This window comes from Pleurodeles waltl, chromosome 1_1 (assembly GCF_031143425.1).
Source record: "Pleurodeles waltl isolate 20211129_DDA chromosome 1_1, aPleWal1.hap1.20221129, whole genome shotgun sequence".
Lineage (NCBI taxonomy): Eukaryota > Metazoa > Chordata > Amphibia > Caudata > Salamandridae > Pleurodeles > Pleurodeles waltl.
The window spans coordinates 200,629,733-200,646,558 of NC_090436.1; the positions used below are offsets into that span (position 1 = coordinate 200,629,733).

Genomic DNA, 16,826 nt, shown 5'->3' on the forward strand with positions numbered 1-16,826 from the left:
AACTGTGTGGCGTGGGATGGCACTGAGTGAAGTGGCATTGTGTGGAGTGGCGTGCAGTGAAGTGAAGTGTAGCAGCAATGAGGTGAGTGGGGTATCATGCTGCAAAGCACTTCAACTCCTCATCAGAGGTTGCAACTGCTACATAAAAAAATTTAAATTGAGTGGAGTGGAGTGGCATGGAGTTGAGTGGTATTGTGTGATGTGGAGTGGAATGGCATTGCGTGGGGTGGCATGTAGTGACATTCTGTGGCATGGAATGGAATGCCATTGTGTGGCATGGAGTGTAACAGAATGGAATGAAGAGGCATTGTGTGGAGTGGCACTGTGTGGCGTCAAGTGGAGTGGCATTGTGTGGCTTGGAGTGGCATTGTGTGGTGTGGAGTGGCATTCTGTGAGGTATGGTAGTGTGGCATTAAGTGGAGTGCCACTGTGTGGCATGGAGTTTCACTGTGTGGAGTGGCACTGTGTGTAGCTGAGTGGCATGGTGCAGTGTGGAGTAGCACTGTGTTGTGTCCAGTGGCATTATTTGGTGTGGAGCAGCATTATGTGGCATGCAGTGTTGTGGAGTTGCATTGTGCGGAGTGAAGTGGTATTGTGTCCCAAGAAGAGGTGTGACTCTGTGTAGAGTGGATATCACTGTGTGGTGTGCAGAAGAGTAGCATTGTGTGGCATGGGGTAGAGTCGCACTGCGTGGTGTAGTGGAGTGGCACTGTGTGGCACTGAGTCACATGGAGTGGAATGGCACTGCGTGGAGGGGCATTGTGTGGTGTGAAATGGCACTGTGGAGAGTGTAGCTGAGTGAAGTAGCATTCATTGGAGTGACAATGTATGGAGTGGCACAGCACTGAGTAGAGTGGCACTGAGTGGAATGGCAATGAGGGGAGTGACATTAAAAGGAGTGGAGTAGCATAGTATGGAGTGGAGTAGCATAGTATGGAGTGGAGTGGCACAGTGTGGAGTGGAGTGAAGTGAAATTGAGTGGAGTGGAGAGGTCCTGAGTGGAGAGGCTTTTTGTGGAATAGAGTAGAATGACGGTATGACATGGAGTGGAGTGGCACTGTGTGCTGTGAAGTGGCACTGAGTGGAACAGAGTGATGTGTGGAGCGTAATTGTGTGGTGTGGAGTGGCATGGAGTGGAGCAGAATGGCTTTGAGTGGAGTGGCGTGTGGAGTGGCAGTGTATATTGAGTTGAGTAGCATTGTTGGGCATGGGTTGGAAAGGCATTGTGTGGAGTGGAAATATGTGGCGTGGAGAGGTATTGTGTGGTGTAGAGTGGCATTGTATGTATGGAAAGTTCCCACAGTTGCCAATGAATTGCCCTCAAGCATTTTGCTATATAAATGCAATTTTAATATAATGTTACTGATCATCTATACCTATGAACTATGTAAACATATGACACCTCTAATCTAAAGCATGAGTTTGTTAGTATGTACAACACTTCTGTGAGAACTGGTTCATTTACAAATAAATATATTTTAGATCGAGAGGGGCTAGTGGGTGAGGGAGCAACATATACCATGCTGGTTGGAGATAAAGGAGATGGAGCCAAGTGGTGGTAGTGTTGTGGATCTACAAATGTTTAAAGCCTTCTTCAAACAGTAGCAGACGTGCTCAATACTCAATCATGACAGAATGATAGTAACAATCACCCCGTTGTGAGCAATGACGAACAGAACAGACTGTCGAAGGTTTAAAAAAAAGATATTCCAGAGTTGAAAATTGGGGTGCTCAATGACGACTCTCTCAGATGTTGACTGGAGGGGTGCCGGGGGAAGAAGAAATTCAGAGAAGGCATTGATGGGAGGGGGAAGAAGCAACATGGAAAAAGTGTGGGTAGTACGGGGAAGAAGCAACACGGAGAAAGGGTGGGTGGGGGAAGAAGCAACACTGAGAAAGGGTGGGTGGGAGGGGGAAGAAGCAACCCACAGAAAGGGTGGGCGGGGGAAGAAGCAACATGGAGAAAGGGTGGATGGGAAGGGGATGAAGCAACACAGAGAAAGGGTGGGTGGGAGGGGGATGAAGCAACATGGAGAAAGGGTGAGTGGGAGGGGGATGAAGCAACACTGAGAAAGGGTGGGTGGGAGGGGGATGAAGCAACACAGAGAAATGGTGGGTGGAAGGGGGATGAAGCAACACGGAGAAAGTGTGGGTAGGAGGGGAGAAGTAATACGGAGAAAGGGTAGGTGGGAGGGTGAAGAAGCAACACGAGAAAGTGTGGGTGGGAGTGGGAAGAGCCACGCCAAGAAGGGGTAGGAGGATTAGCATATAAGAAGCCACACAGAGAAGGGATGGGTTGGCCGGAGATGAAGCCACACAGAGAAGGGGTGGGTGGGGCAGCAGAAGAAGCCACACAAAAAAGGGGTGGGAGGGCGAGAGATGGCAGCACATGGAAAAGGGGTGGGAGAAGGTGGCCCACGGAAAAGGGGTGGGAGGGTGGATCGAAGAGGCCACACAGAGAAGGGGTGGATATGAGGGGGAAGAAGCCACATGGAGAAGGGGTGGGTACGTGGGGGAAGAAGCCACACGGAGAAGGGGTGGGTGGGTGGGGGAAGAAGCCACACGGAGAAGGGGTGGGTGGGTGGGGGAAGAAGCCACACGAGAATGGGTGGGTGAGAGGGGGAAGAAGCAACAAAGAGAAAGTGTGGGTGGGAGTGGGAAGAGCCACGCCAAGAAGGCGTAGGAGGCTTAGCATATAAGAAGCCACACAGAGAAGGGATGGGTTGGCCGGAGATGAAGCCACACAGAGAAGGGGTGGGTGGGCAGCAGAAGAAGCCACACAGAAAAGGGGTGCGAGGGCGAGAGATGGCAGCACATGGAAAAGGGGTGGGAGGGTGGGAGAAGGTGGCCCACGGAAAAGGGGTGGGAGTGTGGATCGAAGAGGCCACACAGAGAAGGGGTGGATATGAGCGGGAAGAAGCCACACGGAGAAGGGGTGGGTACGTGGGGGAAGAAGCCACACGGAGAAGGGGTAGGTGGGTGGGGGAAGAAGCCACACGGAGAAGGGATGGGTGGGTGGGGGAAGAAGCCACACGGAGAAGGGGTGGGTGGGGGAAGAAGCCACACTGAGACGGGGTCGGTGGGGGAAGAAGCCACACGGAGAAGGGGTGGGTGGGTGGGGGAAGAAGCCACACGGAGAAGGGGTGGGTGGGTGGGTGGGGGAAGAAGCCACACGGAGAAGGGGTGGGTGGGCGGTTAGAAGAAGCAACAAACAGAAGGGTTGTGTGGGTAGGAGAAGAAGCAACACAGAGAACGGGTGGGTAAGCAGGAGGAGAAGCCACACAGAGAAGGGGAAGGTGGGCAGGAGCAAAAGCCACACAGAGAAGGGGAAGGTGGGCAGGAGCAAAAGCCACACAGAGAAGGGGAAGGTGGGCAGGAGCAAAAGCCACACAGAGAAGGGGAAGGTGGGCAGGAGCAAAAGCCACACAGAGGAGTGGAAGGTGGGCGGGTGGGCGGAAGCAAAAGCCACACAGAGAAGGGGTGGGTGGGCGGGAGCAAAAGCCACACAGAGAAGGGGTGGGTGGGCGGGAGCAAAAGCCACACAGAGAAGGGGTGGGTGGGCGGGAGCAAAAGCCACACAGAGAAGGGGTGGGTGGGCGGGAGCAAAAGCCACACAGAGAAGGGGCGGGTGGGCGGGAGCAGAAGCCACACAGAGAAGGGGCGGGTGGGTGGGAGCAGAAGTCACACAGAGAAGGGGCGGGTGGGCGGGAGCAGAAGCCACACAGAGAAGGGGCGGTGCAGAAGCCACACAGAGAAGGGGCAGGTGGGCGGGAGCAGAAGCCACACAGAGAAGGGGCGGGTGGGCGGGAGCAGAAGCCACACAGAGAAGGGGCGGGTGGGCGGGAGCAGAAGCCACACAGAGAAGGGGCGGGTGGGCGGGAGCAGAAGCCACACAGGGAAGGGACGGGTGGGCGGGAGCAGAAGCCACACAGAGAAGGGGCGGGTGGGCGGGAGAAGTAGCCACACAGAGAAGGGGTGGGTGGGCGGGAGAAGAAGCCACACAGAGAAGGGGCGGGTGGGTGGGAGAAGAAGCCACACAGAGAAGGGGCGGGTGGGTGGGAGAAGAAGCCACACAGAGAAGGGGTGGGTGGGTGGGAGAAAGAGAAGGGACGGGTGGGTGGGAGAAGAAGCCACACAGAGAAGGGGTGGGTGGGTGGGAGAAGAAGCCACACAGAGAAGGGGTGGGTGGGTGGGTCGAAGAAGTTGTTGTTTAGCCATTTTAGTTATAGCTCCATGCACATTATTTTAACGCAGTAGGCCAAGCCATAGTGCACTCTAAACTAGATATATTTTATTTGCCTTTATTTTATTATTGTTACAATAGCCACTTTTATGGTCTTGTTTTATTTTCTGTTTATCTAGCTGTTTTGCCTAGGCCAACACTCTGTTCTCAAACAAGACATTCTTGCTCACTCTGTGCTTTTTACAAGGCTACAGCAAGGTACATTGCTGGTGAACGTGGTATACGTTTAGTCTCCGACATTCGTAGAAAACATCCTTATGTAGGGACATTTTCTCCGAATATTAGTTGTTTTATTATAAAAACACTTCCCTGTCCCTTACATGTTAGAGGGAGATTCCAGCCAGAGAACCACGTCTGTATGCTGTTTGCCGAATGCTTCGCTGCAGCTGTTCTGCAGACCACATGCCTTTGCTCAGGTATTGGGGATGATGTCTTCCCAGGGGAACCTGAAGGGCAGAATTAGAGCTTAACATGCTGTGCTCTATCATAGCCTAGCTAGGAGTTAGTCTAATGACTGTAGTGACAATATAGTAGCGTTATTCTTATGCTTCACTCTCCTTGTCACAATTTTAAGACTGTCATGCTGTGTCATCGTGGTTATTGCAGCTCACGCTTTGCTATATAAGATGCAGTTGCTTCATTAAAAACATTATTGAAACATATACTGCCTCTGTTTGTCATTGTATATATGAGACAAATGTAACTGAGAGAAACGGATGAGACCTGAGTGACCACGGCTTTCCTGAGAAACCAATTATGTCATGCGCTCGGCTGCCTAGTCACCCCTGCCCTTGTGTAGAGATGAGGCACTACTAGTTAGCCGGAACAAAACCCAGATTGGAGCGACAGGTGTCACTTGCAGTGGGCCAGACTCAGACTCCCCACACCGCAGGCAATTCTGCCACTCAAAATCCAGTAGTCTCATTAGAATAATGAGAGCATACATAACAAAGTCACACAGAGAAGGGGCGAGTGGGCGGAAGAAGAAGTAGCCACATGGAGGAGGGGTGGGTGGGTGGGCGGGATGAAGCAGCCACACGGAGGGAGGTAGGTGGGAGAAGAAGCCACACGGAGGAGGGATGAGTGGCCGGATAAAAGAAGCCACACGGAGAACAGGTGGGTGGGAGGGAGAAGAAGCCACATGGAGAACGGGTGGGTGGGAGGGAGAAGAAGCCACATGGAGAACGGGTGGGTGGGAGGGAGAAGAAGCCACATGGAGAACGGGTGGGTGGGAGGGAGAAGAAGCCACACAGAAAAGGGGTGTGTGGGCGGGAGAAGAAGCAATACACGGAAGGGATGTGTGGGTGGGAGAAGCAACACACGGAAGGGGTGTGTGGGTGGGAGAAGAAGCAACACAGACCAGGGGTGGGTGGGCGGTAGCAGAAGCCACAGAGACAAGGGGTGGGTGGGCGGGAGCAGAAGCCACACAGACAAAGGGGTGGATGGGTAGGGGAAGAAGCCACATAGAAATGAAGTGACATCCAGCATGTGCTCGCCAATTAGGAGGCAGAAAGGAAGAGTGACAATGATGCCAACAAATGATAAGTAACGTGCAGGCTCCATGCTCTGTATAGTAAACAATACCCCTCGTAGAGACATTGCTGTCAGTAGGCAAGACCTAGTAAGTGTATCCGGCTTACCTTTTAACAACATACTGTAGAATTGTGGCTCAATTGCACCCACTGCCATGAACTTCCCATCTGAGGTTTTGTATGTTTCATAGAATGGTGCTCCACCATCTAATACATTTTCTCCACGAGAGGCATGCCAATAGCCTGCGTTTTCTGATGTCCATAAGAAAGATCCAACATAAGCCGCACCCTCTACCTGAAAAAACAAGCATAAGAAAATATTTTTAAAACAATTTGAAACCATACAGCTTGGATGTCACCCTGTAGGTACAGCTGGGCACATAAACGAGGGATTTATGCCAACAAGTACATTTATGGAGAAGACCAAAGAATTCAATTTGCGTGCCTCATTTAACATCCAATATGTATTTTATTTGTATTTGTTTGCCGAAACTACTAAGTCAGTTCAGAAGAAATATATTGCATAATATGACTAACAACCATGAGGGAACATGAGAAGTGGCTGTGGGATAAGATCTTAGATTCCAATGTAAAATACTTTACTCAGACAGTCAAGTCCATCAAAGCAAACAAGGTAAAATAGCATTTTAAAATAGATGCAAATGCATGATATGAGAAAAGCAGAAGACATCATAAAAGATGCAATCCATTCCTGAAAGGTTTTAAACAATCTACATCACGGGTACTAATTAGTGCAAATAGGAGACAGTGTTAATAAAATCCCAGGCTTAAAGTGCTGGGGTCAAAAGTGCAGTGGACTAAAAGACAATGAAGTGCAGAGTGGTCGCTGTAGAGATGCTTTAGAAACACACCATTACCTGTGTCAGACGCTGGGCAAGGAGAGAAAATTAAGGGGCGGGATAGCTGAAATTTAGCACTCGGCCAACCAGTCGTGGAAACCAGCGTGGCATGTGACTTTATTGTGTTGATGGAACTCACGTAGCAGCCTGTCCATACTATTATTTCATTGGTAAACATAACGGGACTTACACATTCTACTCATACGAGCAGTCATGCCACATTCCAGGATCTTGCTCTTAGATATATCTGCATTGGCCAAAAACAAGTTCTTTTGGCCCACAATTTGTTGTTTTTCTTTGGTGGTCGAGCATATAATGGATGCTGGGAAATTAGGAGATTGTACCTGTTCCCATGTGTGTTCTAGGTAGCATGCCCATGCAATTTAGGTGTTACAGCAAGTCTGTGTTACTTAACATAAAAGTGTCCTGCACATACCTCTGCATATTATCCAAGATTTAACAGTAAGTTCATGTCATCATAATTCTCGTGCACATAAGGCCGCATACCTATGCGAAAATGGTACCCAGGCAAAGCAAGCATGACTGAAGGTGAAAATACTGGGCGTGTGCCATATGACAGAACTTTTATGCACTTTTACCACACTTCCACTAAGAACGCACATGAACAGTTTAGGAGCTACAATAGAGGACTTTGGAGTTTAAAAGTCGACTAGAGCCACATTTTGTGTCGTACCGGGAATCTGAATGCACTGAGCAGATCTCTCCCTCATCAAAAGATGAAAACAAGTCCAACCTGGAGTGCAGGATGAGGCAAGGCATAGAAACGTACAATAGACATAGCTAGAACGTGAACACTTTATTTTCTGCATAATAAAAAAGGAAAGTTCCATTTCAATACACATTATAGAAAGGGAGATTGAAACGAACCGGAGCACACAGGTGTGGTGAGTAAATGTGATTTATTCACATCCTACCGGGAGGGAGGCTACAACAACTCCCGTCAGTACCGAAGGCTACAACAAATGTCGTCAGCACCGTTCTTTAATGGAATTCCTCCTCTTGGGTGAGCGCAATACTCACCCACGAGAAGACGACATTACACATCCCCACTCCTTAATAATTTTTTGGGGAAAGAAAAAAAACAAATGAACAAAATACAGTACAAGCACATAAACATTCCATACCAAGGAGTAAGCCTGACAAACTATACATTATTTTACATGGCAAACTCATTAAACCTCCTTGGCAACATTAACTTTCTTTTGTCTTGCAGAAAAGGCCCTCTGTTCTGCAGAGAAGAAGGTACAGAAGGAACATCTTCGGTTGACTCATGAACAAAACTTTTTGAATCACTGCACCTCACAACTTTCAGCACTTTGTTTCTATTCCACATTACCATCACTTAACAACGAGTACTCATACACTTTGACAACTTTCAAAGGCTCAGAAAACTTGAAATCACACTTATGGACTATGGGCCATATGTACGAACACATTTACCCATAGACACAGAATGGTAAAAACCCTTTGCTACATCTGGCCCTATGTCTCCCTTCAGAATGCGAACCCGATCACCAACACGAAACCACGAAACATAGCATCTTCCCCTTCCAACTAAACCTTCTTTTCAACACCCTTTGGCACCAGAGCTCTATGCTTCCTTCCCCTCATTGCTTCAAATGGGGATAACTCTGTTACAGAATGTGGAGTGGTGTGGTATGACCAAATCAGATCCTTCACAGCTTTACACCAGTTTACTTCATTACTCAAAGCTAGTTTTAAATTCTTTCAAAGTTCTGTTCCACCTCTCAACAGACGTTCTAATGCGTTCAATGTCATATCTTTCTAAGAAATCAACCATGACATTAGACACAAATTGCACCCCATTATCAGACACAATAGCTTCTGGTACACCTTCTGATTCAAACACATCAATCAAAAACTGTACTACAACATCAGTCGTGACATTTTCCACAAACCTTACAACAGGCCATCTTGAAAAGTAGTCAACCACTACCAGAGTATTTTGCCTAAGGCATACAACGGTCCCACAATATCCATAGCAATTTACTTCCATGGTCCATCTGATTTGTCTGAGTCAATAGGAGGTTTCTTCACAACTCTCTGGGACTAGTCACTCCACACACATAAAACACAATCTCTGATGTGGTGTTCTACATCCCTGTCTTCACCGGGCCACCAAAATTCCAACCTGATACGCCTCTTAGTTGCACTCTTGCTCAAATGTCCTGTGTGGACAAGTTTTAACACCCACCTTCGCAACCCAACAGGAACCACAAGTTGTTCCCCTCTCATCACTAAGGCCCTCATTACAACTTTGGCGGTCTTTCTCCAAGACCGCCGAAGCTGCGGGCGGCAGTATACCACCAGTGCTGGTGGTATTTCTGGCTCCCAATTATGACTTTTCCGCTGGGCCAGTGGACGGTAACAGTGTTTACAACTGCTGTTTCAGTGTTTCTGTCCGCTGGCCCAGAGGAAAAGTCACATCAACATTGCAGCTGGCTCATAATAGAGCCGGCGGCAATGTTGATGTGCAGCAGGTGCAGTAGCACCCGTCACACTTTTCACTGGCCAAAATTCAGGCAGTGAAATGCGCAATGGGGCTGGAGGTTGGGAATTAGACCGCCAGGCTTCGAAGCCTGTTGGTATGTTGGAGGGTCCGGCGGTATGGCCGTGGCTATTGTGCCACGGTCATAATAGCTGGCAGAACACCGGCAGCCTGTTGGTGGTTTTACCGCCAGCTTACTGCTGGCCGCCAGGGTCAGAATGAGGCACTAAGTTATTTACAACAGATAACTCAACACTCACCTGGCGGAAATGTTCTGCATCCACAGAAGCACTTCCCCTTGCTGGCCAGCCTTCTCGTACATATTTCAAAACTTCCTGCAAAACTAGATCCTCCTGTACAACCTTCAACCACTCAACATGTGAAATTCTGCCATCCGTAACAAGAAAATATCCACACTAACAGTTGCAATCATTTCCTCACATTCCTCATCCATCCCCACCTCCTCATTTGAAGGCAACCTGGATAAACAATCTAGTAATACATTTCTTTTGCCTGGCATGTACTGCATTGTATAGTTATACTCCAACATCCTCCTCACTCATCAGGCTATCCTAGGAGTAGCTCTGCCTGCAACCTTTGTGGAAAAAACATCAATTAAAGGTTGATGGTCAGTTCTAATGACAAAACTTGTACTCCATACATATTTTCTGAAATAATTAACACCCCACCAACAAGCAAGAGCTTCTCTTTCAATGGTGGAGTAATTCTTCTCAGCATCTTTCAAAGGTCTGGAAGCGTACGCAATGTTTCCCTCCTTGCCCTCTCTCACCTGTAGCAAAACTGCGCCTAGACCAACAGAACTGGCATTGTGTTGATAATGGTCTGATCTTTCGTATCAAACAGTTTAAGTGCAGGTGTAACCACGATCAACCTTTTCAGTTCCACAAATTCTGATTCACACGCCTCACTCCAGGCAAATCACTCTTTCTTGCACATCAACTTAATCATACACTTTGTTTTATCAGCAAACATATCAATAAATCTCGAATAGTACTCAGCCAAACCTAAAAATGATCTAAGCTGATCCTTGTTACCAGGAGAAGGTACATTCACAATGGCTGACACCAACTTCAATTTAGGAGATATGCCCTTCTGGTTTATCCAATGACCTAAATACTCCACCGTGGGTACACCAATTTTTCACTTCTCCAGTTTGATAGTTAGTCCGCCATCTCTCAAAATATCAAGCACTCTCTTCATGGTACAATCATGCTTATTACGATCCCTTCCAAACACTAAAATATCGTCCTGGAAATACGTCATAGATGAAACATAGTAAAACAGATGATGCATGGCCATCTGGAAGACGGCTGCCGCAGAGGCTAAATTAAAAGGCATGTGCTAGAACCTAAACGCACCATTAGGAGTAATAAAGGATGTGAGTGCACGAGAATCAGGATGCAGTACTATCTGATGGTACGCAGATGAAAAGTCTAGAGTGGAAAACACCTTGGCCCCTTTAACATGGTCAGCATTTCACCAATATTAGGCAAAGGGTGCCTATCCACCCAGATGGCTGCATTAAGATCTCAGAGGTCCACGCATAAACGGAAATCTCCATTAGCCTTCCTTGCAATAACCACTGGGGCCAACCACTCAGATGCTTCAATCTCTTCAATATCATCCTGATCACACAATTTAGCCAGTTCTTGACGCAATGGTTCTCTGAGGGCAATAGGGACGGGATGAGGATTATGAGCTTTGGGAATGGCTTTTTGTTTCAATTTAAATCCTATGCATGAATCCCTTTAGTCTGCCCAACCCTTTCCTAAAGACCTATAGGTACTCCTCCACAAAAGTGTGATTCTGAACCACGACATTCTGAACTTCCGTGTATGCACCAAGAACTTGTTCAGGGTGGTGTGGATCCAAGCGAATTCCCAGATCCTTTTGTTGCGGCCAACTCAACAGACTAGCTCCCTCCTCAGCAAAATGTACTTTGGATGTAGCATTCTCACCCTGAAACTCCAGATTAGCCTCCATGAATCCTACCAAATCAATAGGCTTACTTCCATAGGCTACTAAGCTCAGGAGGTTTGATTTCTCTATCTGGAAATTTTGAGATGTGCTCCTTCCCAATTAAGGTATAACATACACCAGAATCAGCCATCACTCTTATAACCACTCCATCGATACTAATGACACCATGAGGACCATTCCTCCTCACACAACCAACGTCCACAATTTGCAAAATATATTCTTGACCAACATCTTGAACATTGTTACCCTCCACAGAATTCACCACCCCCTTAAGTTTCCTATCACCAAACTGTCTTCCTTTGCATACACTTGCAAAATGGCACTTAGCTTTGCACCTCCGACAAGTTTGGCCGACTGCAGGACAACGTGTGTCAGATGCTAAATGTCCCTTTAAGCCACACTTGAAACATGTTAAGTCACCCCTTTCAATTGATTTTGTAAATGCATGCGGCTGATCCGTTCCTTTAGATTTGGCTCCATTCTGATGAATAAAGTTCACTGTTCCTGATGGAGTTGACAATTCCTTTAAACTTTCATCAGTTAGTTCTGCCCTTTTCATTATGTCAATTGTTAATTGTAAAGTTAAATCTTGCATATTAAGTATCTTTTCCTGTATTTTCTTGTTGTGAGCCTTTAAAACTAGCTGGTCCCTTAGCATCTCTTCCTGGAAATGTTTGTAGTTGCACAAGGATGCCAAGGCTCTCAACCCAGACACATAACTTTCCACCGATTCAACAGGTAGTTTGGATCTCTTTAAGAACTTAAACCGCTCCACTACTATGTTCCTTTTCTTGCCAACATTTCCATCCAACTGTTCCATAGACAGGTCATACTCATCTCTGTCTTCTGAGTCTTCATCCCCCAGATCAGGCAAATATTTTAGATTGTGTCTGCCCTCGCCTCCTAGGCAGTGTTTTAACATGGCAAGTTTCCTGGATGATGTGAATATATCACCTCCAACAGCCAAGACATACACCTCAAAACCCTCTTTCCAGTCCTCCCATGCTGTGATAGGTTCGCCAGGAGCATTTAGAAAAAATGTTGGAGCAGCAAATCCCTCCATATTATAATGAACGTGGTAGATTATTTATTTATTTATTTTTATGTTGTGTCCCTTTTTTCCTGTCTTTTTTCTCTTCTTTTCTCTCTCTTTTTGTAATATATATTATTGTTAAAAACAAAATGTTGGCATAAATCTAACAATAGACACAAAAACAGTTGTTTTTTGTTGTGGCTGACCGCGACAGGACAGAGGATATCTTTTGATTGCCCACACATTGGAGAAAAGCTTGACTCAAAGCAGGTAGTCCGTGGAGACGTGCTGGTTGCTTAGCAACAAAATAAACCGTTGAAACCATGCATACGTGACATGGTACAACAAATAAACTCAGCTCTCAAACACCAGAAATTCCTCCGCAGGGAATGAAACCACGCCCCAAAGCTGCACTGACCCGGTGGTTCTCAAGCACATTTACGACGAAATCCAAATTCAACATGGCGCAGCTAAAACCTTATTTGTGTATATTGCTTTTTGTTGTTTTGATCTTGTTTTACTCAGATAAATATTGGCTATTTATCTAAACTGGTGTTGAGTACTTTTGAGGTATTTTCACTGTGTTACTGTGTGTATGTGTAGAAATACTTTTTCACCAGAGGTCTTCAAACTGGGGGGTGGGCCCCCCAAAGGGGGAACTCAAGTGATCACAGGGGGACGCCAGACTCTGGCCAAAAGAAGCATTTTACAGATAAAAGGCCTTTGTTTTAAGTAGAAGCATGTTACTGCATTTTTTAAAAGGTAACAGTACTTAACTGCAATGTTTAAATAGGCTTAGACATATTTAAACATTGGGATCTTTATAAAATAATTAAAAAAAAATCTGAGGGGGGATCAATGATTTTTATTTTTCAAATGGGGGGGGGGGCACAGCATCAAAATGTTTGGAGACCACTGCTTTACACATTGCCTCTGATATAAGCCTGACTGCTTGTGCCAAGCTACCAAGGGGGTGAGCAGGGGTTATCTTAGCTGTGTGGCTCCCTTACCCTGACTAGAGTGAGGGTCCTTATTTGTACAGGATGTAAACTGACTGCCAAATACAGACCCCATTTCTAACACTGATGATCAATGGTGAGGAAAGGACTTACCTTTGTACTTTGCATAGAGAGATTGGTGTACACTACTCTCTGATTGCAGACCATTACACAACCACATACTGTTTTTTTCTAGTTTTTGGATTTGTCTTGTCTTCTTAAACTTTGCAGCTTTTGAGCCTTATCTACAAGCACGTCTCAGTCTGGGAAGCCATCAACAGTTGCTGTAGATACAGTGTTTGAGCAGGAAAAGTTGATGACATACTCAGTGTCTCTGCTCAGAAAGGTTTGTAAGCAGCTCCAGTGTCCAATTAAAGGCCTCAACAAAAAGGAGGTGCTGCAAAAGGTGCTGAGGACCTGGTTGGCAAAGGAGGCTGGTGGGCCCGCAGAGGAGGATGAGAATGTTGTTGTGGAGGGTGAGCAGGATAACCTGCAGGTAGTGGTAGATAACCAGGATCTGCCTAGGAGAGAGAAGCTCTTGAGGACAAGTAGCAGTGTCTCCACCAGAGGTCTGGCCCCAGAGGAGCTGAGGGACAGGCGGGAGACCTGGAGGCATCAAATGGAGATGGAAAAACTTAAGCTGCAGCATGAAAGGTGTTAGAAATGGGGTTTTTGGTTGGCAGTCAGGTTACCCTCTGTCCAAGCAAGAACCCTCACTCTAGTCATGGTAAATCACATACAATCCAAGATTATCCTGTGCCCACCCTCTGGTAGCTTGGCACGAGCAGTCAGGCTTAACTTAGAAGGCAATGTGTAAAGTATTTGTGCAATAAATCATACAATAATACCATATAGCACCACAAAAATACACCACACAGTGTTTAGAAAAATATATAATATTTATCAGGATAATTGTAGGTAAAAAACGAATAAAGATGCAATGTGAAATTGTAGAGATATCACTAAAAAGTGATATGAAGTGTCTTAAGTCTTTAAAAAGCAAACAAAGTCTGTTTCAAGCACAAAGTACCTGGTTTGGAGTGGAAAATCTCCGCAAGGGGCCGCAGAAGAAGAGATGAGTGGAAAAATGGTGTGTGCGTCATTTTCTCCCCAGCACACACAGACCTGTGTTGTTATTTTTCACGCGGGGAAGTCGTGCGTTGTTTTCCGGCGCGCGGACAGTCTCTTTCTGTGGATAGCGGGGATTACCAGATGTCCCGGGTCTGTGCGTGGATTCTCCTGCTGGTTTTCCGGCTGCGTGTCGTTCCGCGGGGCTGTGCGTCGAAGTTTCACTTTCACGGCAGGTGTCGCATCGATTTCCCCTCTGGAAGTCGGGCGGCGTTGTCCTTGCGAGGCCGTGTGCCGAAGTTCCAGTCGCCCCGAAGGCGTTGCATCGATCAGCGTCGGTGTGCTTCGTTTTTCTCGCTGCGGAACAAGCTGTGCGTCAAAATTTTCGGCGCACAAAGAGTCCAAATGAAAAAGAGAAGTCTTTTTGGTCCTGAGACTTCAGAACTTGGAGAGTACTTTTACAGCCAGACAAGAGTTCAGCAAGGCAGCAGGGCAACAGCAAGGCAGCAGTCCTTTCTAGAAAGCTGCCAGGTGAGTCCTTTAGGCAGCCAGGCAGTTCTTCTTGGCAGGATGCAGGTTCTGGTTCAGGTTTCTTCTCCAGCAAGTGTCTGATGAGGTAGGACAGAGACCCTGTTTTATACCCAAATGTGCCTTTGAAGTGGGGGAGACTTCAAAGAGTGGCTAAGAAGTGCACCAGGTCCCCTTTCAGTTCAATCCGGTCTGCCAGGGTCCCAGAAGGGGGTGTGGCAGTCCTTTGTGTGAGAGCAGGCCCTCCACCCTCCCAGCCCAGGAAGACCCATTCAAAATGCAGATGTATGCAAGTGAGGCTGAGTACCCTGTGTTTGGGGTGTGTCTCAGTGAATGCACAAGGAGCTGTCAACCAAGCCCAGGCAGACATGGATTGTAAGGCACAGAAAGATTTAAGTGCAAAGAAATGCTCACTTTCTAAAAGTGGCATTTCTAGAATAGTAATATTAAATCCAACTTCACGAGTCAGCAGGATTTGGTATTACTATTCTGGCCATACTAAATATGACCTTCCTACTCCTTTCAGATCAGCAGCTACCACTTCAATACTGTATGAGGGCAGCCCCAATGTTAGCCTATGAAGGGAGCAGGCCTCAAAGTAGTGCAAAACGAATTTAGGAGTTTTACACTACCAGGACATGTAAACTACACAGGTACATGTCCTGCCTTTCACCCACACAGCACCCTGCTCTAGGGGTTACCTAGGGCACACATTAGAGGTGACTTATATGTGGAGAAAGGGGAGGTTTAGGGTTGGCAAGTACTTTTAAATGTCAAGTCGAGGTGTCAGTGAAACTGCACACACAGGCCATGCAATGGCAGGCCTGAGACAAGGAAAAGGGGCTACTTAAGTGGGTGGCACAACCAGTGCTGCAGGCCCACTAGTAGCATTTAATCTACCGGCCCTAGGCACATATAGTGCACATTACTAGGGGCTTATAAGTAAATTAAATAGTCCAATCAGGTATGATCCAAGATTACCATGTTTAAAGGGAGAGAGCATATGCACTTTAGCACTGGTTAGCAGTGGTAAAGTCCGCAGAGTCTAAAAGCCAGCAGAAACAGTGTCCAAAAAGTGGAGGGAGGCAGGCCAAAAGTTAGGTGTGACCACCTTAAGGCTGTCAGGTCTAACAAGAGGGAACTTCAGCTGGAGTTGGCAAAGATCAACAAGGAGGCAGAAAAAGAGAAACACCATAAAGGAGAGGAAATTGCTTTTAGTGAAGGAGCTAGATCTGAGGAGCAGGCCCAGCACAAAGGGTGGCACAGTGCAGTCTGAGCGAAGAGTGCACCTTCCCAAGAATCTAGAGAAAGAGTGCACTCAGGCGGATGACATTCACACGTGGTTTCAGGGCTATGAGGCAGCACTACACATGCATGGGATCCCCAAGAGAAATTGAGGGTGGGCATGTGGAACTACTTCACAGCAGAGGGGAGGGACACTTTGTGGTGCTAGGGGTAGCTAGTTACATCAACTACACCAGGATGAAGGATGCCCTCATCACTAGGTATGGCCTAACACCAGAGATGTAGAGGAGGAAGTTCACGAAGAGTAGGAAACTTGATTCTCAGACCTGGCTTAAGTGTGTGGTTCCTTCTGCAGAGCACTGGATGGCTGTGTGAAGGCAGTGAGGTGACACATTATCAGGGGCGGGGCTGTACAACTTGTTTGTATGGGAGCACTTGTCTAGTCTGAGTTTTCCAGAGGTGTGCCAGCACTTGATTGAGAGCAGGCCTACTGACCCCAGGAAGCTTGCTCAGGAGGTAAACTGCTGGATGAGTACCAGGGTCCGCAAGACACTGTATGTGGGAGACTCAGCCAAGGGAGGGCAAAGTCCCATGCAGAAGAAAGAGGGGAAGGTCAAGGGAGACACAGAAAGATCCCAGGAAAAGGGGGGAGAAAAAGGGCCCCATGTCCCTTCTGACAGAAAGGAGGGAGGTTCTGGTGAGCGGTGGCCCATGGCACCCCATTTTCAACCCAGGTGCTTTAAGTGTTCCCAGTTAGGGCACAAGAAAGGGTACTGCCTGTCCTAAGA

The 16,826-nt window shown here is 47.2% G+C and overlaps 1 protein-coding gene across 2 annotated transcripts in view; it reads right to left on the reverse strand.

Annotated features, from left to right (window-relative positions):
• AMACR (alpha-methylacyl-CoA racemase) overlaps window positions 1-16,826 on the reverse strand; it is a 298,837-nt gene that overhangs the window by 129,923 nt on the left and 152,088 nt on the right. For both annotated transcript variants that reach the window (XM_069220588.1, XM_069220597.1), the window contains exon 5: window positions 5,884-6,070. In XM_069220588.1, the coding sequence (XP_069076689.1) occupies window positions 5,884-6,070 (187 nt within the window). The remainder of the gene's footprint in view (window positions 1-5,883; window positions 6,071-16,826) is intronic.